The sequence below is a fragment of the Cutaneotrichosporon oleaginosum genome (genome assembly GCF_008065305.1).
Source record: "Cutaneotrichosporon oleaginosum strain ATCC 20508 chromosome Unknown ATCC20508_contig06, whole genome shotgun sequence".
Classification (NCBI taxonomy): domain Eukaryota; kingdom Fungi; phylum Basidiomycota; class Tremellomycetes; order Trichosporonales; family Trichosporonaceae; genus Cutaneotrichosporon; species Cutaneotrichosporon oleaginosum.
Window position 1 is genome coordinate 552,776 of NW_027072175.1, and position 22,350 is coordinate 575,125.

The 22,350-nt window shown below is 61.5% G+C and overlaps 9 protein-coding genes across 9 annotated transcripts; 6 read left to right on the top strand and 3 right to left on the bottom strand.

Annotated features, from left to right (window-relative positions):
- Positions 1-95: 95 nt before the first annotated feature.
- On the top strand, positions 96-710 carry COLE_06647 (uncharacterized protein; the record flags this gene model as incomplete). Its single annotated transcript, XM_018422814.2, has 1 exon — positions 96-710. The coding sequence occupies one exon, from the start codon at positions 96-98 to the stop codon at positions 708-710; it is 615 nt and encodes a 204-aa protein (XP_018279953.1).
- Positions 711-1,065: 355 nt separating this feature from the next.
- COLE_06648 (uncharacterized protein) lies at positions 1,066-2,492 on the bottom strand (the record flags this gene model as incomplete). Its single annotated transcript, XM_065626492.1, has 4 exons — positions 1,066-1,149; positions 1,259-1,535; positions 1,805-2,152; positions 2,332-2,492. 4 exons carry the CDS (start codon positions 2,490-2,492, stop codon positions 1,066-1,068), a joined length of 870 nt encoding a protein of 289 aa, XP_065482186.1.
- A 366-nt stretch (positions 2,493-2,858) lies between these two features.
- COLE_06649 (uncharacterized protein) lies at positions 2,859-5,120 on the top strand (the record flags this gene model as incomplete). The annotated part of the gene is made up of 6 exons (XM_065626493.1): positions 2,859-3,328; positions 3,368-4,189; positions 4,226-4,556; positions 4,605-4,697; positions 4,733-4,801; positions 4,833-5,120. The coding sequence occupies 6 exons, from the start codon at positions 2,859-2,861 to the stop codon at positions 5,118-5,120; spliced, it is 2,073 nt and encodes a 690-aa protein (XP_065482187.1).
- A 23-nt stretch (positions 5,121-5,143) lies between these two features.
- Positions 5,144-6,468, bottom strand: COLE_06650 (uncharacterized protein; the record flags this gene model as incomplete). The annotated part of the gene is made up of 4 exons (XM_018420781.2): positions 5,144-5,263; positions 5,319-5,601; positions 5,827-5,995; positions 6,240-6,468. 4 exons carry the CDS (start codon positions 6,466-6,468, stop codon positions 5,144-5,146), a joined length of 801 nt encoding a protein of 266 aa, XP_018279950.1.
- Positions 6,469-6,974: 506 nt separating this feature from the next.
- Positions 6,975-9,053, top strand: COLE_06651 (uncharacterized protein; the record flags this gene model as incomplete). Its single annotated transcript, XM_018422813.2, has 3 exons — positions 6,975-7,518; positions 7,574-8,242; positions 8,278-9,053. 3 exons carry the CDS (start codon positions 6,975-6,977, stop codon positions 9,051-9,053), a joined length of 1,989 nt encoding a protein of 662 aa, XP_018279949.1.
- A 3,999-nt stretch (positions 9,054-13,052) lies between these two features.
- COLE_06652 (uncharacterized protein) lies at positions 13,053-13,271 on the top strand (the record flags this gene model as incomplete). Its single annotated transcript, XM_018422812.2, has 1 exon — positions 13,053-13,271. One exon carries the CDS (start codon positions 13,053-13,055, stop codon positions 13,269-13,271), a length of 219 nt encoding a protein of 72 aa, XP_018279946.1.
- Positions 13,272-13,513: 242 nt separating this feature from the next.
- On the bottom strand, positions 13,514-14,732 carry COLE_06653 (uncharacterized protein; the record flags this gene model as incomplete). Its single annotated transcript, XM_018422811.2, has 3 exons — positions 13,514-13,882; positions 14,012-14,248; positions 14,445-14,732. The coding sequence occupies 3 exons, from the start codon at positions 14,730-14,732 to the stop codon at positions 13,514-13,516; spliced, it is 894 nt and encodes a 297-aa protein (XP_018279945.1).
- A 3,939-nt stretch (positions 14,733-18,671) lies between these two features.
- On the top strand, positions 18,672-19,112 carry COLE_06654 (uncharacterized protein; the record flags this gene model as incomplete). Its single annotated transcript, XM_018420312.1, has 2 exons — positions 18,672-18,889; positions 18,941-19,112. 2 exons carry the CDS (start codon positions 18,672-18,674, stop codon positions 19,110-19,112), a joined length of 390 nt encoding a protein of 129 aa, XP_018279944.1.
- A 645-nt stretch (positions 19,113-19,757) lies between these two features.
- On the top strand, positions 19,758-22,349 carry COLE_06655 (uncharacterized protein; the record flags this gene model as incomplete). The annotated part of the gene is made up of 3 exons (XM_018426581.2): positions 19,758-20,171; positions 20,207-21,906; positions 21,941-22,349. The coding sequence occupies 3 exons, from the start codon at positions 19,758-19,760 to the stop codon at positions 22,347-22,349; spliced, it is 2,523 nt and encodes an 840-aa protein (XP_018279943.1).
- Between the last annotated feature and the right edge of the window lies 1 nt (position 22,350).

Genomic DNA, 22,350 nt, shown 5'->3' on the forward strand with positions numbered 1-22,350 from the left:
CATAGCATTGCAAGCTCCTTCGCCATCACCTCGAGTCTCGAGGCATAACCCCATTCTCAGCTCCTCCCTTCCCGCCCATTAACCCCAACCCCGCGATGTCCACCCCCGCCCCCGAGATCCTGCTCTTCGCGCGCGGCGTCCTCGCCCTCTTCGACCTGTGGCCCGCGCTAACCATCGCGGTACAGAACGGGTGGGGCGGGCCCGAGTCGGTGGAGAAGAAGACGTGGCTCCTCTCCGAGCTCGTCGAGCTGTTCGAGGAACGCGCGGTGCGCCTGCCGAGCGGCGCGATCGATCCCAGCGGCGACGAGCCGCTGAGCGAGGACCAGGTCGCCGGGCTGCTCGAGCAGGTGATGGGCGACGAGTTCGAGGCCCTCGTCGAGGACAACTCGATCGAGCTGATGAGCGCCGACATCGTGCGCTGTTGGCGCGACATCCTCGCGGGCCGGGGCGAGGTCGTCGACGCCCTCGAGCGCAGGGCCGCACAGGCCAGCCGGAGCGGCGTCAAGGCACACGACGGCGGCGGCGAGGTCGAGGTCGAGGTCGGGGAGGAGGGGGAGTGGGAGAGCGAGGACGACGACGACGACGAAAACGAGGAGGAGGCGCCACAGCTCGTCGAGGCTCAGCCGCAGGAGCCCAGGCAGCGCCAGGGGCCTGTCATCGACGACGACGGGTTCGAGATGGTCCAGTCCCGCAAGTCGCGCCGTCGCTAAGCTGCGATTCCTCTCCAAGCCGCGCTGCGCCCGGGCGCTCCGTTCAGTCCTCGACATCGATGGCGACGACCACCAACACAAGCTTACGCCCATCGCTTCGTTGATGCGCGCTCCCGCCCCGCCCCGACTGCCCCATACTGTATATATTTAGTCCGCGCCCGACATGCATAGATCTGGGCCCTTGATTGCTTACTCCCTCGTGTCTAATTGAGCATAGTAGTCTATACATAGCTGTGCGAACACAATGATCTGCGCGCGACTCTAATGCCGCACGGCGATTCCCCTCTCCGTCAACCTGCAACCCGCACAGGTTGTTTGCGACTTGCGATGACGACGCTCCAAAGCGTCGTGACGTCTACTCGACAACGGCCTGAGCGGTGGAGGCTCTCAGCGCCGCAGTGCGAGCCTGCTGACGCTCAATCAGGTCGATACCCACAAGCTTGGGTCAGCTCTTTGCCCATAGCGCCATCCTGTAGAGCGTGTCGGCCTCACGCCGCAAGCCCCACAGAATCAGATGTGACGCCACTAATCGACATCACGCTACTCACAATCTTCGATGCCTTCCAGAACTGCACGCAGTTGATGATCTGCTTTCCAAACATGACGGGGAAGTTGAGGGCGGCAAGCAGCTGGGGCCACGTGAGCCAGCCAGTCGCAGTCGAGATGGGCGTGTGGATAAAGGCCATAAGGTACAGGGCGACAAAGAAGAGCTCGTTGCAGAAGCAGAACGTAAAAAGGGTGACCTTGTTGTTGTAGTAGAGCCACAGGATCTTGGAAACATCCTGTGTGATCTTCTTGTGCGACGACGAGCCCGTAACGAGCGAGCTGTGGTCAGCGTGGGCAAGACATGCAAAGATGGCCATATTCGCCGGATATGCAATGGGGTCTGTGATGCTCGCGCATGGCGAAGATGCGCCTCAACGCATCCCAGCCGATTAAACTCGGTCAGAGGAGCACTCTCCGACGGCTTAGTGGGCTGGGCAAAATGCCAAGACCCCTTGCCCGCTGGTACCTCCACCGGCCCCCGACGGCCCCCTCGCCGGTTTCAAAGGCTCGGCGCGCGTTCGAGTCTCAAAACTCGCACTCACGAGTACATGTGAATGTAGTGGCTGGCAAAGTCGAGGGCGATCAGGAACTGGAAAATGATGACCATCGACGGGAATTGAGAGTACTTGATGGCGAGGAAGCAGAGCAGACACGCCGTCGTGCAGCGGTCCGTGACCATGTCAAGCACAGCGCCAAACTTTGATGCCTGGCCGAGCGCACGCGCGGCCTGCCCGTCGACCGCGTCCAGCAAACAGGAGATGCCGTAGATGACTGTACACAGCAAAGGGCGGACCGGCATGTAATACAAGCTCACTCCGGCGAGGATGACGCGTGCGTATCCGATGAGGTTGGGTACGAAGAGGAAGACGTTCTCATCAACACTTCCAGTCAGCAAACTATCAATGGTAGCGCCACAGACAGGTGGTGCTATGTCGATTCACTCACGTGGTAGTTCTGTGTTTGTGTACCGAGTCAATGTCAGCATTCAGCCAATTGCTTTCAGACCACGCTCTTAGCTCACGCGAGATCAACAGCACTGTGGGTCAGCAGGGATGCAAAGAACGGGGATACGCACAATTTCGCGTCGTAGACATCGTCAACGTTACGAGAGCGCGAGCCAACACGCGGGCGCTGACGCATGACACCGTCGCCGTCAGCGGCGACAGCTGATGTCGATGCCAGAGGTTTAGGTGTGGGCGAGGCGTTCGCCTGCGACCGCGTCTGAGGAGGAGCCATAGAGGGAGCGGCGGTGGGAGTATAGTAAGAGGGAGAGTTACTGCGTGTAGAGCAGAGGGTGGGGATGAATGATGAGAAAGAAAAGAGGAGATGGAGGATGAACAAGTGGAGGAAAGAAGAGGAGAGATGAGGTCGACCTCTTGGGCTTGGTCGTTGGGACCAACGTCGTCGCCCTTAAGTGAGACCTCCCCTTGGGCTAATCTGGGGTTAATCTTGGGCTAATCAGTATTCAGTCGATCAGGGCAGGTCAATACATATAGCTACGTACAGAAGAATGCCACGGAGGCAGACGCGTGTCTGCGTCTCCGTCGACTCACCAATGACGCTAGCCATCTTCTACTCTTGTTGACATCCCATTCACTCCCAATGGCTAGCGCTAGCCTTCTATCCCCCGGTCCATCGGGCTCGGGCGGCGCGACGCCCACTCCCGCCGCATCACGAAACAACCCCATCTCCCTGCGCATCTACAAGGCGATCGGGACGAGCTTTGACGACCGCAGCAGCCGCGAGGCGCTCGAAATTGCCTCCAGCTTCTATTCTGCCAAGGGCAAGGGGCGGGCAGACGACGACGACATCCTCCCCATCCGCCGCACGCTTAAAGGCCAGTCGGCCGCGACCGCGCGCCGCAATCTCAAGCGCGATATCGAGGCGCGCATGGCTGGCGGGGCGCAGCGCTTCCTCACTGCCTTCGGCGAGGTGGACCAGAAGCTGGACGTGTTGCGCGAGCACATGCTGGACATGCAGAGTCGATGCGACGCGGTACAGGCCGAGCTGGACCAGGCAAACTCGGGAACCAAGTACCTCTTAGAGAGGGCGGACGGGCTGAGATCGCAGCGGTGAGCCCTTTCAATCTGCGCGCGCCGGTCTGATTTCAGTGCGAGCGCACAACTACGCCTATCTCTAGTCAAGCTGTTTCTTGCACGATTTACCCTCACGCCGGCCGAAGAGGCAGCACTGACGGCGCGTGACCACGAAGTTGGCCCCGAGCTGTTCGCGGCGCTCGACCGTGTCGAGACTATCCGCCGCGACTGTCAGGCGCTCCTCGGCGGCGACGAGAGCCGGATGCAGGCCGGTCTGGACATCATGGCTATCACGGGAACGCAGATGGAGGCGGGGTACGCCAAGCTGCACCGCTGGCTCGAGTTTGCGTTCCGGCAGATGACGCGCGAAGCACACCTCGAGGTGTCGCCCGCGATGCGCGAAGCGGTGAAGCGGCTAACGACGCGGCCGGCGCAGCTCAAGGACGCGCTGAGTGTGCTCACGAGCACGCGGCAGAGCGCCATTCTTACGGCGTTCTTGGACGCGCTGACGCGCGGCGGGCCGAACGGCCTGCCACGCCCGATCGAGATCCACGCGCACGACCCGACGCGCTACGTCGGCGACATGTTGGCGTGGGTGCACCAGGCGACGGCGAGCGAGCATGAGCTCCTCGAGAGCCTGTTTGGTGTGCGTGCCCAGCGCATGGTTGGCGCCGAGCGCGACGCGGGCACTACGGACGCGGACAGGCGTGTGGCAGAGGCGCTGGATCGCGACCTCGAGGGACTAGGGCGCCCGCTCAAGCTCCGCATTGAGCAGACTATCAAGAGTCAGGAGGGCATAATCATGACATACCGCATCGTGAACCTCGTCCAGTTCTATCTCGTGACCATGCGCAAGACGATCGCACCGGGGGCGCTGCTTGTCAAGACGCTACAGGAGTGAGCCCGCAGGTTGGGAGGTTCATCTGACGCCAGACTGTACGACTATGCCAACGCGGCGTTCTTCGAGACGCTGCAGGCCCAGGGCCGCTCACTCCTCCGCTTCCTGCACCCACCAGACGCGACACTCTCCCCACCTCTCAGTCTGCGCGACGTGTGTCAGGTCCTGCGCGAGATCATCGCCGTGTACGACACGTCGCTCGTGGACGCCGCGGAGCGCGAGACGGATTTCGCCAAGCTGCTGGATGCGGCGGTAGACCCAGCCGTGGAGATGTGCGAGCGCATGGCCGACCTGCGGAAGGGAAGTGGGAGTAACGGGGCATGGGACAAGGACGTGTTCCTCGTCAACTGTCTTGAGTATCTCGAAGTGAGCTTTCCCGCCCTGCTGAATGCCAGGCGAAACGCTGATGCATAGCACACGCTGGAGCCGTTCCCGTTCACCGCGCCGCGCGTCAAGGCGCTCCAAGCGCAGATTGAGACGCACGTCGAGTCGATGACCTTCGAACATGTAAGCTTGGCTGGAAGACGCGGAGCTGACAATAGCACGGAAAACTGCTGGAGCAGTGCGGCCTCGCGCCCGTCATGCGCGCCATCCACAACCGGCCACCTGACGTGAGGGTCCGCGCAACGGAGCTGACAACAGACGCCGCTCTCCCGCCTCCCCGGCGCGACATCGACCGAGCTCACGGCCGCCCTCACGAAGTTCTCGTCCTTCCTCACCTCGCACGACCCACTCACGTCGCCGCGCTTGGCGCTGCTCGCGAACCCGCGCTCGGCCGAGGTCATCCACCGCACCGCGCTGCGGCGCATCGCGGAGGCATATGCGGAAGTGTGCGAGCGCGTGCTGGACAAGAAGGAGGGGTACGAGTTCGCCGAGACGCTCCTCCGCCGCGGACGCGACGAGGTCGAGGTCGCGCTGGGCGTGCAGTAGCCACTGTCCATGCATCTATTACTCTACTTTTGGTGGAGGAAGAGCTCGTCGAGGAGCTTCATTGTGTCCTCGGGGCACGTGACCGAGTGCCCGATCGTGCGGGGGTCCTCGTAGATCTCGTAGTCGTTGCCGCCCTTGAAGGTCTGCGGTCAGCACACCACATGATGGGTTGATCTTGGCCAGCCGCCAAGTACACACCTTGTCGCCGAAGAAGTGGATCTCCTCAAAGCCCTCGCCCTCGAGGCGCCCGAGCGCGTACGTCTTGTCCCACCCGACGGGGAAGACGTCAAACGAGATCTGGCCGCCAATCGAGTAGGTCAGGTTGAGGTGGGCGAACTTCTCGCGCAGAATCTCGACAAACTTGGGGCGGATTCCGTGCTCCTTGTCGTACTTCTCAAACGCGATACGCTCGTCCTGCGCGCAGTTACGGCCGATAGGCGACACGTTGATCATGCCATTGCGGAACTCGACAAAGGTGCCGCTGAAGTCAGCGTCTGGTCGAGGTTCTCGATCGTCTTTCACTCTCGGCGCGAGAGAACAAGGTTGCCTTCAGCAACAAGCTCAGCAGGCACGCTTTCTCGAGTGATACCGCCCGCGGAACCGTTGCGCTAATATTTTCGCCGTGTCTTTGTGCGCATCGTGTCCTGCGCGTTCGCTCGTGTCCCCTCCAGCTAACCATTTCAAGCAGGCAACCACACCAACTCACCGCTTGATGGGGATGTCGAGGTCGGCAATGTAGTGGAGGATGAAGTTGACAAGCTTCTTGTACTCGTCCTCGCCGATGTGCTTGATGAAGCTGGTGGGCTCGAGGGCCTTGCCAAGCTTGTACGCGGTGAGACCGTTCTCGGCGAAGCAGTAGTCGAAGTTGTCGAGGACTGGTGTGAGTGTGCGCCCAATAGAGCCGGAGAATGGAAAGAGAAGGATAGGTGAGAAACGAGGCCCATCGTAGACGCCCGAGTGCAAACAGAAGATAGTTCTGTGATATCACTGCTGCCATCGCGGCAGCAAGCAGAGCCGCAGCGCCAGCGTGGCTCGTACAACGACGCACGCCGCATTCCTTTCCCCGCATCCCTACGCTTCGCTCGCGTCGCGGTGACACCCAACACGGTCACGACTCACTGTTTCCACCGTCGATGCCCAGCTGCTCGACCTGCTTGACGAGGTCACTTCCGCCGACGAACGCGATCGCGCACACATCGCGCAGCGCCTTGAGGTGGGCGATCATGGTGGGGCTGGCCTTGAGGCGGGCCGGGGTGAGGGTGCCGTCCACATCGAACATGCAGATGGTCTTGGGGCGCTGGCGCTCCTCGATGGGCTTGACGCCGGCGGGGTAGAGAGAGGCGGACATGATGAGAGTGAGTTTGTGAGAGTGAGTGAGTGGTGGTGGGAAGAGAGCTTGGATGAAATTGACTTTGGCCAACGCGACGTGTCAGGCGTCATTTCCAGGGCATGCAGAAAGATTAAGGGGGATCCCGCCGGCGCGCGCCGTACCGCACTCATAATGTAATGAGCGGGAAGAGGCGGCGGACTGCTCGCAGAACATGCACCGCAAAGGTCCTCACATGCACAATGCTGAGCCGCGGCTGGCATCTCATCAAAGTTCTGAGCGTGCTGACTCTGGGAGGTCACTGTGGCTCTGCGGTAGTCGGTGTCGCTAACATTTTGTCGCTGACACGTGCCTGGCATGCCTGGTCAATCCTGTTGCCGATCTTGCCACCGACGTGGCAGGCCACGTTTGTCCTCGAACGTCCTTGATGCTTAGTCACGATCAACAGCGCTGACGAGGCCGTCTCTGGTGGCAAACGTGCCGCGTGCATCGTCCTACTCCTCTGAACTGTTACATCTGAATACTTGATGCAATCTGACTGTTTCTCTCCACCCTACTCTCGTGAGGCTGCCATGCCGCGATCGGCCTCCACCTCTGCCCTGGGTGACTTTGAAGGCGCGATTTCTGGCATGCCCTCGTCTATCTCCACCACATCGACATCGTCCACTTCTTGTAACATCGACTCGGACGCATCGCCGGCTGGTCTCCGTCGACGCACCGCATACCCTTCTCCACCGCTCAGCACCTCGAGCCCGAACAGCTCGCCGCCGAGCCCGAGTCCAGGCCCTGGCTCTGAGACATCGAGGTCCGGGAACGACCGGGAGCACTCCCCACAGGACCACCGGGAACACGACAGCTCTTCCTCTTCCACTTCCTCTTCATCACGTACTGGTGACATGCTTTCCGGCGGTGGCATACGCGGCCGCAACGTCGAGGACGTCGGCGACCTCGAGGAGAAGGGCTTGCTGCGGTCCGAGAAGGGCACGCTCCAGAAGGTCGAGGAAGAGAAGTTTGAGCCGGGTCTGAAGAGCAAGCGGGATCAGCAGGCTTTTACGCTGCTGGTGGTGCTATGTGAGTCTGGCTAGCTGGCTACTTGGCCGACTAGAAAGCAAAGAGTTGACGCCAGACCTGTTGCAGGGCGTTCCTCTGGGGTTAACGTTCGGCACGTTGCCATTCCTCCTCAAGCCACGACTCTCGTACTCCAAGCTCGCGGTTTTCGCGCTGTCCACATGGCCGTACTCGCTCAAGCTGCTGTGGAGTCCGATTGTCGACGCCTGGTTCGTGCCCAAGTGGGGCCGGCGCAAGTCGTGGGTTGTTCCAGTGCAGGCCCTTGTCGGTGTCTTGCTCTATCTGCTTGGCCGAAAAGTCGAAGGGTGGCTCGAGGCTGAAGTCATCGATGTGCACTTCATCACGCTCATGTTTGGGAGTCTGATCTTTGCCGCAGCGACGCAGGACATTGCTGTGGACGGATGGGCACTCACATTACTATCCCCGCCGAATCTTAGCTACGCTTCAACGGCCCAGACGATCGGACTGGGCATCGGCTCCGCGCTGAGCTTCACCATCTTCCTCGCGTTCAACTCTGTCGACTTCAGCAACCGCTACTTCCGCTCGACGCCGCTGGACACACCACTGATCTCTCTTGGCGCTTACATGCGCTTCTGGGGCGGCGTGTACCTCGTGGTCACAGCTTGGCTTGTCTACTTCAAGAAGGAGGACGACGTGAACGCGGACGAACCTGACCTCGACGTCGGCAAAGTGTACCGCATCATGTGGAGCATTGTGCGCCTGAAGAGTGAGCCTTCCTCTCGGTTCATGTGCTGACTTCAGACATCCAGAGCTTCCTCTGCATCCTCCTCATCGCCAAATTCGGCTTCCAGGTCAACGAGAGCGTGACGCAGCTCAAGCTCCTCGAGAAAGGCCTGTCGAAGGAGGACCTGGCCGTCGCGGCGCTCCTCGACTTCCCCGCGCAGATGGTAGTCGGTTGGCTTGCGGCCAAGTGGTCGCGCCCCCCGGTCACGGACGAGGGCCGACATCCTCTGAGCGCAGGCAACCAGCGCACGGCGGCCGCGACTTCCGTGCTCAAGGTGTGGATTGGCGCGTTCTGGGCGCGCCTCGGCATGGCCGTCGTCGCTGCCTGCGTGATCTGGCTCTTCCCCGAGTCCGGCGAGGTGGGGACGGGCTACTTTGCCCTGGTGATCGCGACCATCCTCATGACGAGCTTGACGAATACGGTCCAGTTCGTTGGCATCACCGCGTTCCACACCCAGATCGCCGACCCCCTCATCGGCGGCACGTACATGACGCTGCTCAACACCGTGTCCAATCTCGGCGGGACGTGGCCCAAGCCGCTCATCTTGCGCGCCGTGGACCTCCTCACGCACTCCGTGTGCCCCAAAACAGGGAAGGAATGTACGTCCGAGGTCGGCAAGGCTGCGTGCGCCGCCGCAGGCGGGAACTGCGTCATCACGCGCGACGGGTACTTTGTCATGACGGCGCTGTGCGTCGTCTGCAGTGGATTGCTGCTCACCACCCACATCTTGCCGACGATCAAGCGGCTCATGGCGCTGCCGATGAGTGCGTGGCGCGTCAAGATCCCCGCATAGAGAGGCACACGATCTGTAGGAGAGGTATGTAGAAGACTGATGCTCTGCTTGGGCTTCAGGACTGGATGCATTGTTTGACCATGCGGTCTTGGGACATGACTGTCCCATGCCACTGACGAACTACGGCCACTCAGGCATCCCTCCCCTTGCGCTGTCGTTACAGGATTACAGTGTAGCATTACAATCGTGAACAGGCACCTAGAGCGCAGTCCCGCGCTCGAGGTTGGCGCGGATGTCGCCGGTGTACTTGTCGAAGAACTTTGCGACCTTGGAGTTGAACACCTTGTTCGCCCTGTTGATGTACGTGACGTCGCCGCTCTCGTCGCGCTTCTTGCGCTTGCGCCCGGTACCCGCCAGACTGGGGTCAGCTCGCGCGCGTCCTCCACGCACTCCTTGTTGATCTTGCCGACGACGCGGTCGACGGCGTCCTCGCTCGGCTTGCTGTCGCCGTACGCGAGCGTGTCCGCGGAGCGGTACAAGTCCTCTGCGGCGCTGAGCGCCGCGTTGCGGCTGGGCCCGGCGGCGGCCATGTCGTTCGTGAGGCCGAGGGGCACGAGCGAGCCAGGCTCGAGGCCCATCGCGGCCTCCTTCTGCCGCGCATAGCCCACGAGGTCGGGCTTGCTCGTGCGCACATTCTTCTCGTATTTCCTATGCGCTTCGTCGTTGGCATCTGGCGTCAGCGAGGCGTCCGATGCCGCGGCTCACGGTTAAAAGTGTGGTCGCGGCGCTCGCGCGTCTCGGCCTGCTTCTGCTCCCAGCGCTCGTTCTGCTCGATGCTCCACTCCCACGCCTTGCGGCGCTCCAAGTCTTCGCCGTTCGCCTCGGCGTCCGCCTTGAGCCGCAGCGTCTTGGCGAGCTTGCGCTGCTTCTCGAGCCGCGCGAGCTCGCGCGCCGTCACCTTGGACTTCTGGTGGTCTTCGACCAAGTCGCGCCGGTTCGCGGCCGCACTCTCGTTCTGCCGTCAGCCCGCTCGCAGAGATCACGCACCAATCGCATCCGCAGCTCTTTGAGCTTGGCCATCCGCTCCTCGCGCGACGGCTTTGGCGCCTGCCCTTTCGTACCCTCCTCCGCCTCCGCCTCCTCCGCCTCCTCCGCCTCCTCCGCCTCCTCCGCTCCAGCCTCTTCACCCTCCTCCTCCTCCTCCTCCTCCTCCTCGAGAACGGTAGGCTGCGTCGCGACGGCGGCCTCGTCCCGCTCCTCCGCCGTTCTGCTGCGGCTCGCGCGCGTCGCGCGCGCCGGCGACGGCGACGGCGCAGAGCTCTTCACGTCGCGCGACTTGCGGGGCATGTTTGTCTCGGTGTGTGGCCGAGAGTCGGCGGGTCAAGTCGAGGCGGATAAAGTCGAGAGCGACAAGATGAGATATGTGAGAAGAGGGGTTGTGCAAATGGATGAATGGGTGGCGACGGGGGCAATGCCACGTGGGTGGAGGTATGGCAGGTGGAATCTCACGAGTCTAGCAATGGGACGGGATGCACGCCGGTACGCCGGACAGACACGTACGGGTGCGCCCTTCGGTGGCCGGCAGGCTGTGGCACACTCGTCAGCGACTCGCAAATCCGTCCATTGAGAATGGGCAGGTCGGCAGTCGGACATTGATCTGGGCGCCGCGGCCTCGTGCAGCGTCCGCCCAGAAGGCAAGGGTACAGAAATGCCTTTTGCTGAGGCCAAAGTGAATGATAGGCTAATAGTGAATGGAGGCCGCCGTAGTAGGCCGTCTCCCCCTCGTCACCTGTCAGCTCGCAGTACACTCCTCTTCGCTGCCCCCCCGCCGGTGCTACCACGGACGCGTTCATACGGACCGGACTAAAAGCAGCAGGCTATTGGTACTGGTGCTGCTGGTAGAACTGCTGCTGCTGCTGCTGCTGCTGCTGCTGCTGTTGCTGCTGCTGCTGCATCTGCATCTGCGCTGCAGCCTGCGCCTGCGCCTGCGCCTGGGCAGCCACCTGGGCCTGAGCCGCGGCCACCTGGGCCTGCATGTTGGGGTCTGGCGTAAGCGCTCGTCACGGACACGCGTACCGTAATAAGCCTGCTGCTGGGCGGCAGCTTGCTGCGCCATCATCATGTACTGCTGCTGCTGTTGCTGCTGCTGCTGGCGCGCGTGCTGCTGCGCTTGCGCGGCTTGCGCGGCCTGGGCTTGAGCCTGCGCCTGCGCTTGCGCCTGAGCCTGAGCTTGTTGCGCCTGCTGGGCTTGGACCGCGGCAGACGCTTGGCTAGCACGAGCAGCGACGCGGGGGGGCAGCGCAAGACTTGCCGTCGAGCTGCTTACACTGGGGCTGAGCGTTGCGGGCGTGATGGGGCCAGAGGTGAAGTACGGGTGCCCGAGGGCATCGATCGCGGTGTATCGACGGTTCGGCTCAAACTGCAGCAGGTGCTCGAGAAGCGCAATGGCGTCGCGTGGAGCTTTGGGCACGATGGCGTGCAGCGGCTGCTTCGGGTGCTTGGAAAGAGGCTGCTTGAGCGTGATTTCCGGCGAGTTCATCTTGATCTGCTGCAGAGTCGCGTCTGAGGGCGTACCGACGATCTTCATGATTTGGACGAGCTGGTCGTTGTTGTCGCGCCCGCGGAACAGAGGGTAGCCGGTAATCATCTCGGCGAAGATGCAGCCGACGGACCAGATGTCAATTGACGTCGAGTATGTGCGCGAGCCCAAAAGCACGTCCGGTGCGCGGTACCAGAGAGTGACGACCTGGTGTCAGTGGGCCGAGCCAGGGCACTGGGGCAGCCACCGAGTGAATGGGGATTCCGACAAAGACAGGGCGAACGCACCTCATTTGAGAACGTGTTCACTGGGACACCAAACGCGCGCGCAAGACCAAAGTCACCGATTTTGAGCTCGCCGCGACGGTTGATCAGGAGGTTCTGCGGCTTGAGGTCGCGGTGGAGTACGCGGTTTGCATGACAGAAGGAGATGCCCTGTGGTTAGTGGCAAGAAGCGCATGCCACGCACCTGGAGGAGCTGGAATGTAAAGTTCTTGACAGTGTTGAGGGGCAGCGCACCGCGATCGCCGTGCGTGTCCATGTATCGTTTCAGATCCTGCTCGCAGAACTGTGGTTAGCTGGAACCGGGAGGTAGACGCACCTCGAAGATGAGAACAAGCTTGGATTCGGTGTGTATGACATCGTGCAAGCGGACAATGTTGACATGCTTGAGCTCTGGGTGTTAGTGGGTTGGTCAGGTGGTTCGGTATCGGTGGGGCTGCTCGTGTCTAGGCCACTCTCCCAAGCCGTCCCCTACTGCTCCGGCGTCCTCGAGACCAAGCCACTCGTCCTTTCCACTCTTCCGCTCTCGCCCACCGTCGTCCTCCCCTTCCCTCCCTCCCTCCTCCCTCCACCTCTCCCCCTCCCCCCTCTCCCACACTCACCCTTCATCAAACTAATCTCGCGAATCGCCGTACTCGGCGTGCCCTCCTCAGCATCCAAATGAATCTCCTTGAGCGCGACGATCTCCGACGTTGTCCGTGACCGGCCCTGCCATCAGTCCTCCTCCCTTCCCTCGCCGCCACAACACACCTTGTACACCGTCGCATACGTCCCCTCGCCGAGCTTCTCGAGCTGCACGTAGTTCCTGGGGTGAGCGTGCGTGACGTTCGCGGCCTCGTGAGACGTACATGATGGCTGGGAGGATGGGGAGGAGTGAAGATGGATGGATGGGTGGGATAGGGATGCGCGCTGGGCGCTGCGGAAGCGGAGCGAACGAGCGGACGGTCGGAGGTGGAGGGTCGGAGGTGGAGGGTCGGAGGGGAGGGTCGGGGTGGGCGTGCGAACGAGACTGCCGCGCGGCGGGGGGAGCGCGAGAATGGAGAGGATGGGAGTTGGAGTAACTGGAGGATCTGGATTGAGTTGAGTGACGGGAGGTGTGGCGCATCATCTGCCTCCGTCACCTCCACCACCGGTCACGATAGGCAGTGGTGCAATACATCGAGCAACGTCGTTCGTCTAATCCTTGTCTGAGCATACGTCTACACGTCTATGAGGCTGCCCCGATTCTTGACATGATACATGGCCATGACCGGTGCGATGCTGGCACGTCGATACGTCGATACGTCGAGAGTGGTACCAAGGCACCCCGATCACCCACGTGCGCTAGCTGGACATGGAGATGGAGATTTCCTCATCGTCCTGGCCATCATCGTGTCCAGCGGCGCGGGGTACGTTGCGGCCGTGCTTCGCATATACACTACTATGTGCAGTCTGGGATTGGGCTTGCAGCTGCTTTAGCTGTATAGCAGCGTCAACGAGAACGGCGCAGAGACTTCCGGCGGAATTCCACCGTGTTTACACAAATAACTCCTACCGGCATCTAGCTCTAGCTGTCTATGATACAATCTGCCCGCTTCTCTGATCTTCTCTCGTCGTAGCTGCCCCCAGTATACACTAATACTGTGTTCCCCGTCCACGCAAAGGAACGTTACGCAGTCCGCTGATCACATCACCTCTCACAGCGCCCACTGCTCACGACTCTACCGCCCGCCCAAGTCGCGCTCGGGGGTAGGATAGTATGACGGCGGATGCGATCCCGCGATGGACTGTTGCGTCGAGTGCGCTTCAGATGCGGCGAGCAGCGTCGAGAACGAGGCAAAGTGGTCGTCGCGGCCGCGAGACGAGGGTCGGCTCGCGGGCATCGAGCCGGGCATCGGCGCCATGTGGCCGTTTGAGCGCGACGAATCGCTGGGCGACGTGGTGGTGCTTCTCTGGCTCGCGTGTGAGGGATCGAAAGCGATAAAGGCCGGATTCGTCGGATCGCCTGGTGGGGGTTGGGGGAGGTGTGGCGTGAGGCAGGGATATCGGAACGGCGTGAGGCCATATGGATATGGCAGTTGTTGGCGAGGCTGGGGTGTCAGTGAGATCTCGTGAGCATTGAAGCGAGAAGATGTTCTCTAAGGAATGCTTTCGCGAACGGTCGCGCCAAACATTGCAGCGTTTGATTTGAGGCGGTTGAAACGTGAAACAAGACATACTGGGTTGGGCTGGAATGTCGCCGCAGCGGCTGCGAGGTTGTCGATGCCGCCAAGAGTGGGTGAGTGCAACGACGATGAGGGGCCACCTGTTCCTTGAGGAGGAGCTGAGGTGGGAGAAAGATTGGGAGATCCTGCAGCTAGGGCAGCTGTCCAGTTGTTGACGCGGGGTGGAGCAGGAGCATGGCCACCGCCGCCGCCGCCGGCATGACTGGAAGGAGAGCGATGCCGAGAGCGTTTCTGTCAGAGATTACAATAACAATATCATTGTCAGCATGGCGAGACAGAAGCGTGGGATGAAGCAACGGGGGAAAGAGACGGTGGGATGGGTTAAAAGTTAGGAGGGAGGTTTGGAATTTCTTTGGGCCTGACGCACGCGGGGTAGAGGCACCCGCGCACCGTTACTCCTTTCACAGATGCGTACTTGTAGACTTACAGCGCTGTCTCGTGGCGTCCACTGATACTTGTTCTCCTCTTCGCCTCTAGAGGGTTCAAGATCGGGAGCGGAAAGGGCCTTGTCACTGCTGGGCGACGTGGCGGAATGAAGTTGCTGAGCTGCTGAAAGGAGAGCGGCAGCCGACCTGCGAGTGACCCTTCCTCTGTCTTGAGGTATTGGGACTGGGGAAGCGTTTGCAGCTCGTATCTTGCGCTTGACGCCTGCTGCTGGTGGAGGAGGGGGGAGGTCGCGTAGTGCTGGGTCGATTGTTGCGTCGTAAGAGCTCATGGTGGGAGGGATTGTGGTGGATGGAGGTGGAAAGATGGAACAGTAGAATGCGGGGTTGGGAGATGGAGATGGAGGATGAGTGCGGGGGTGGGGCCACGGAATGAGTAGCGTGGCAACGTACGGGCGGTTGAGGCCGCCACCACTGGGGAAAGGAGTGGAGGGCTGTGTTGTGATTGGTTTCTTGGCCTTGTGGCTTTCCACTGCAGCGGCATTACCACTAACCCCGGCAAGGGAGACACGATGTGGCGTTTATCCTCGTTAGAGTTCGCGCCTGATTTTTAAAATGGTCTTCAGGGCGACCCCGGGGGGTAACCATGATGGTGACCCTGGATACTGATGGGTAAGACCCTGAGGATATGAGGGGGCGCTGATCCAACGAGCAGGTTTGGAGGATGATAGAATGAGGACGGAAATACGGATATCAGGGAATGCAGGGTGAGTAACGTTGAAGCGTAATGACCAAAGGAGGGGAAGTAAGTAACATCTAAGGGTTTAAGTAGGGTCCAAGTGGGATCATCCGGACCGACCTGTGGTTCTTTCATGTCGCCCATCTCATGGATCATCATGCTTCCCCTCTCATCTTCCCCTGGCGCTTCCTGTTTCCCCCCGTCCCCCCTGTTGCCACGCGAGCAACACGCCATGCCCCATGCCGGCGGCGGCGGAGGCGGCAGTTTTGAAATGGGAAGCCTTGGGCATCTTAAGGTTTGCTCTCCGGATGCTGCTGCGGAACACTACAGCAGCATTTCCATTCTCGTCTGCCTGCATTCAAGTTGGCAGGCGCAGCAGCGTCTGTGATGAATAGGCTGGTGTCTCTCATTCTCATGCCAAGTGTGTATTTCCAACAGCCAACAGATGGTTAGAGGATGGACAAGGACGAGGTTTTTTTTTGAGTTATGGCGAGAGTGACGGGTGGCCCGGGTGGATGATCCCTGAATTCAGGGAGGACAATCCAGTTGCAAAGGGCGTGCGAGTCGGTACGTTGGCATAAGGCCTGAGGACTGAGGGGGTTAACAGGGATGAGAGGTACACATCACCCAGTCAGGGTTTCAGGCACCCACCAAACAACAACAACCCCTCATCTCACTCTCACATTCCTGGCGACGTCAATCCGCCAATTGGAATCCTCCCTCCCTCCCTCCTCCTCCCTCCCCCTCAGCGTAGGTAATTGAGACTGAATAGGATTGAATAGGATTGAATACAAACCGTACACCCACACACACACACACAACCAACACTCGACCAAGTCAACAAACACAACATCCCCCCCCCTCCTCATCCATCCTCCATCCTTCATCATCCCATCCTCCAACCACTCACTCGTCTACATATTTCACTCTCTCACTCTCCTCATCTCTTCCATCCATCTACTCTGTGCTCTGCTTCACTTGCTCTGCATCTCCCTCCTCTCCACCACACACCCCCTACCCCAAATCCAACCCCCATCGCTCGCTGCTGTCACTTCTCCCAAACACGGCGCCCCCGCCCCCCCGCCCCCCATTCCCTCCTGGCAATTTGTCTACAAACAACCACAATCCATCCTCCTCCTCCTCCTCCTCCTCTTCCTCATCTTCATCCTCCTCCTGCCCCTCCTCCTGCCCCTCCTCCTGCTCGTCCTCCCTCGTCCTCGTCCTCCCCCTCCTCTCCCTCCTACCCACCTCCATCGCCCAAAGCACTTGCATCTTGTGCTACCGCCTTGCATCATAGTCCATCCTCTCATCCATCGCAGCGCCGACTGCAAATCCTTGCTGCATAGTATTTACATTCAATAATCTCCGTGCGGAACGGTGAGTCTCTCCCCAGACCCCCCCTCCCCCCCCCCCCCCCCCCTTGGCCCTCCCGTCCCGCCGTTTCATCCCATGCCCATGTTTTCTTCTTCCACGCCATAACAACTCCGTGCTGACAATGCTTCAGTCCTCCACAATGGACGCCGCCGAACCTCACGTCGTTTCGGTAGATGGCTTTCACGAGTTCACCCACTTTGACCAGAACTCGTTCGCTTTCTCCTCTCGGGCCGAAGCGATCGACGACAACTCTGGCCACAACAGCCATGTCCCATCCGAAACCGGATCGCCACCCATTCGCAATCATCATTCCGCGACCCCGGCCGGTCCTACACTTAATCCCGGCTTTGACTGGGCCTTTGCCTTTCCTGATGGCATCAGCAACTCGTCCTCATGCGACCAGTCACTCTCCACTCCACTCCTCCCACCACAGGGCCTCGTCGAGCCCGCCGATATCAGCGCTCTGGGCTTTCTCGACCCTACCGAGCTCAATGGCGTCTCACCCTCCTCCTCCTCCGCCCCTGTCATGTCCCGAGACATGACTCAAGCCAATTTCTTCGAGGCGTTCAAGAATGCACCTCAGCCGCCCATCATGGGTCAAAGTGCTAAACGCAAACGTAAGAGCTCCCTTCCGCTCGGCTGCGTCACTGGCGAGGAGCAGCAGCAGGCTTCAACATCCCGGCTTGTACAGCGCTCGATCTCTATCGGCTCGATGGCCGAGTTTCAGCAGGCACATTCCACAAATCAGCTCAGCCTAGTAGAGCTCGATGGCATTCATCAACATCAGCAGCAGCAGCAGCAGCTGTCGCAGCCGCAGCCGCATCACCACCACACGATGAAGAGGCAGCGTACATCGAGTTCGACAAACTCGCCGTGCCTGGCTGACGGTTCCCCTGTCGATGGTCTCACCAGGACGTTTGTTCAGCAGCAGCACCAACCCCTTGGACCTCAAACTCAAGGCCCGGCCATGCCGGCCACGGCGATCCCGCCTGCAACTCGTGCCGCCGACCGATCCTTCCTCGCGACAATCCCGGAAGGGCCAAGCGCAACCCCAATGGATCTCACCTGGTCATCACAGACCATTCAAGATGGAAACGCGCATCCTTCTTACATGTTCGACTGCAACGCCGACATGACCGCTACATACACCATGCCCGCCCCACCTGCGGCCCCCCAGCTGCCCTCGCCAGCAGTACACTCCAATCACATGATGCCTTCGCCGGCCGTCACCACCTCGCCGATGCTGCACTCCCCAGCCGGCATGGTTCTCACTCCCTCCTTGCCCATGCCGCCCACGGTTCCAAGGGCTTCCCACCAGCACGCTAGAGCCGCCTCCATGTCGGGCGTGCCCACCTTTTTCGATATCAAGCAGCAAGAGCACGCTCTGCACCCACCTCTTCCCCAAATGGAGGCGTATTCGCAGCAAATTCCAAGCGCTGTGACCAGTGCCATGGCCAGTGCCATGGTGGGCGTCACTCAGCCGCCGGTCGGGATCGGCCGACCTACTCACACGCCGGCACATCTCCGTCGGTTATCCGACACGGCGGTCTCACTCGCGACATATCAGCCCAACATGGGCGGTTTCCTGCGCTCCACGAGTGTTCCCCAACCGCGCTCGCAAGGTCTCCATCACGGTGGGGCGGCTTTCCGTCACAACGGGACACAGATGTATGGTGGCATGAGCGGCATGACTGGGTACGAACAGCCCAACCTCGGTCCACCTCCGGTGACGTACAGTGCCACTGGCATCCCCGCCCAGTTCACGTACATGCAACACCAGCCGATGATGGGTGGTGGATACGTCCAATCGACAATGCCGGTCTCACCCCCCCGGAAGCGCCCTGTGGCACGGCGGCAGCGCGTCGGGCAGCCCTTGAAGCCTGGCCCTAAGGGGAAGAAGGCACCGAAGATGCCGTCCCCGGTGCCTCCGGCCCTGGCTCCCGCGCCCGATGGTGCCACGCTTGACCCCATCATGTACGGCGCTCACAACGGCGAGGGTATGGCGGCCGCCTACAACGGCCAGATCAAGGCTAGTGAGCGACTCATGGAGCCCGTCTCGGTCGACGAGTTCCGCTCGGCATTCACCATTACCCAGCAGGGCAACCTCGTCATCAAATCGACCAACGACATGGACCAGCTTGTCGAGCGTCTCCTCGAGATGCACTTTAGCGGCAACACGACCATTGTCGACCAGTGCTTCCGCGAGTGTTACCAGGAGACATGCGAATGGAACGAGGCCGCCCAGAAGAGAACAAAGTACTTCAAGTGCCGCTTCGAGGAGTGCAGGGACCACCCGTTCCCTCGCAAGTCAGCCATTGACAGCCACGTCAAGACCCACGTTGGCTTCCGTGAATTCCGGTGCACTCAGGATCCCGAGTGGTGAGTGGATGAGTGGACGGATGCCAAAGGGTTGCAGCTGACAGACAGCACCATCAGCTTTGTGCGCAAGCACGACCGAGACCGGCACCACCTCACGCACCGCGAGAGCAAGACGTTCAAGTGCGCCCAGTGCGGCGAGGACTTTGCGCGCAGCGACGCGCTGCTGCGCCACGGCGCCAAAGTTGGCGCCTGCAAAGCCCGCATGGTCCTTGGCATGTAAGCCACCCACCCTCACCCTCTCCGACCGACCATCATATCTCGGCGGTCGTAATCAACATATTCGGTATATTTCGGCGACGAGCAAGTTATCCACAACCCATTGCCCCAGCCGCCGGCGACGCATCATCAGAGCGAGCAGCCAGAACCAACACGGACTCTTCCCGGACATTTGTATTACTATATTGTAGTGGTTAGCACATGCATCAATAGCGCCCATCTGTCCGTGCACCTTGTCCTTCGGTCCTGTTCCCGGATCTTCGCCGCTGACGTGTTCCCGACTTGGCGCAGTCGCACACAGTCGCCAGTCACCCGCACCCGCATCCCGGAATGTAGCGTACCTCGTTTCCAGTTCCTCTTACGCTACGTCCCGCGGCGACGTGGGACAGCGTGCGCCGACGCGGGCGTGACTGCCGGCATGCCGTTTCAGCTGTTCCCGGGAGGCACGCGCCGTAATCCACGCGCGGCAGCGGCAGCGGCAGCGGCAACGGATCGTCTCATGCGTGCAGCGTGCGTCATTGACGCTCGCTCACGTGTGCCACGATCACGTGTCTTGAGGTGCGGAGTGCCAACGCACTCCGCCGCATCACGTGCGCGTAGAGTGGAGGTGGCCAAAAGTTGACATGACATCTCCACAAGCACCACCACTATGGCTACGGACAAGAAGGGACTCGTGGCGCTCGCGAAGGCCGCGAAGGCGCGCCAAGCGGCGCGGCGGCATGCGGCCAAGCTCCGCGCTGCGGCGAGCGCGGATACGACCGAGGACCAAGTCGAGCTCGCGCTGCTCGACACGCCGCCGAGGGCGACGGCGAAGCAGGCCCAGCTGAACAGCAAGAGCAGGGGCAAAGACAAGAGCACGAGCAAGAGCAAGAAGCGCAGGGCGGAGGACGACGCGCAGCCCAAGAAACGGCTGCGCGCCGACCAGCTTGCGTGGCGCAAAGTCAATACGTCGAGTCTGCCGGGCATGGATGCGGGCGGGGGCATGATGATGCTGGAAGAGCTCGAGGATGTCGGGGTCGAATGGGAGGAGGGGCCGGACGGCGGGCGCACGGCGCGGTTTGTGGTGAGTTCTGCGAGCGTCAGTGGTGCTGATTGTAGACGAAGGCGAAGGGGAAGGAGAGGGCGGAGGCGGAGGCGGAGGATGAGGATGAGGAGGGGGGCGAGGAGGAGGAGCAGAACGACGACGAGGATCAAGAGGTCCAGGAGGAACAATCCGACAGCGACGAGGACCAACCAGACGAACTCGACACGCTCACATTCGAAGGACTGGACGAGGCCGACCTCAACAACGCCGACGACAACGTCGTGGACGAGGAGCCGGCGTTCAACGACAAGAAGCTCCCGGCGTGGAAGGGCGTCGACCTCCACTCGAGCCTCAAGCAGGGCCTGCTATCGCTGGGATTCAAGACGCCCACGGACATCCAGAAGCGTGCCGTCCCCTTCGCGCTCGAGGGCCGCGACGTCGTCGGCGTCGCTGAGACAGGCTCGGGCAAGACGCTGGCGTACGCGCTGCCCGTGCTCTCGCACGTGCTCCGCCAGCCGCGGACGTCGGGCAAGCGGCCGCTCTCGGCGCTCATCCTTTGCCCCACGCGCGAGCTCGCGCTGCAAGTGTCTGAGAATCTTAGCGCGCTGCTCGCCAAGGCGTGCCCGAGCGAGAAGGGCAAGCCGCCGCGCGTGTCCGTGGGCAGCGTTATCGGCGGCCTGTCCGCGCACAAGCAAGCGCGCATCGTCGAGCGCGGCGCCGACGTGCTCGTCGCCACCCCCGGCCGTCTATGGGACCTGTTGAAGATGAACGACGCGTTGGCGGCGAGCGTGCGCGCCCTCAAGTTCCTCATCATCGACGAGGCGGACCGCATGATTGAGACGGGACACTTTGCCGAGCTCGAGAGGATCGTCAAGCTCACCCAGCGGGAAGGGAGCAACGCCGAGGCCGTCGACGAGGACGAGGACGAGATCTTCAAGGCTGCCGGCACGCAGCTCACCGCGACCAAGGCGCGTGACGACATGCAGACGTTCGTCTTCTCCGCCACGCTCAGCAAGGACCTCCAGGCCAACTTGAAGCGCTACAAGCGGCGGGGGAGGAAGCGCTCCTCGACGCTCGAGGATCTCGTGGAGCGCCTCGACTTCCGCGACGCCAACCCCGCGGTCATCGACCTCTCTCCCGAGGGCGGTCTGGTCGCGACGCTGCGCGAAGCGCAGATCGAGTGTGTCGCATCCGACAAAGACCTCTACCTGTACTACATGCTCCTGCGGTATCCCGGGCGCACGCTCGTCTTCACGGGCTCGATCGACGGCATCCGCCGCCTCATCCCGCTCTTCCAGACGCTCCGCGTCCCCGTCCACCCCCTCCACTCGCAGCTGCAGCAGAAGCAGCGCCTGCGCAACCTCGACCGCTTCCGGTCCGAGCCGAACTCGGTGCTCATCGCGACCGACGTCGCGGCCCGTGGCCTCGACATCCCCCACGTCGACCACGTCGTGCACTTCAACCTCCCGCGCAGCGCCGATGCCTACGTCCACCGCTCGGGCCGTACGGCGCGCGCGCAAAACCCGGGCTTTGCGCTCCAACTCGTCGCGCCAGAAGACCGCGGCGTGCAGCGCGGCCTACTCAAAGCGCTCGGCCGCACCGCCCCGCCGCCCGACATGCCCATCGAAGGCGGCTTTTTGCGCACGCTCAAAGAGCGTGTGCGGATAGCTGGCGAGCTCGAAAAGGCGCAGCACGCAAGCAAGAAGAAGGCGCACGACAAGAACTGGCTCCTCGAGGCGGCCGAGGCGATGGACGTTGACATCGACCCGTCCATGTGAGGCGCGAGTGTAGAATACCACTGACGCCAGGCTCTCTGACCTCGAAGACGACCCCGACCGGCCGTTCTCGCACGCCAAGGCTAGCAAGGTCGACAAGCTCAAGGCCGAGCTGGCCGAGCTGCTCGCGCAGCCGCTCGTCGCGCGCGGCGTGTCCGCGCGATACCCGACTTCGGGGTCGCGCGTGATTGTCGACGACGTGCTGCGCGGCGACGCGCACGGCGTCATGCTTGGCGCGAGCACCGAAGCCGCGTTCGAGGTCGCGGACACGGTTGCGCTCAAGAAGGGCGGCAAGGGCACGAAGAAGTTCGACCGGAAGAAGGCGGACAAGGGCGAGGTCATGCGCGGCCGGCAGGAGCGCAAGGACGCCAAGAAGCGTGCCAAGGGCAAGGACAAGAAGCGGCGGGACGAGGACGACGAGGGCGACGAGGAGGACGAGTGAG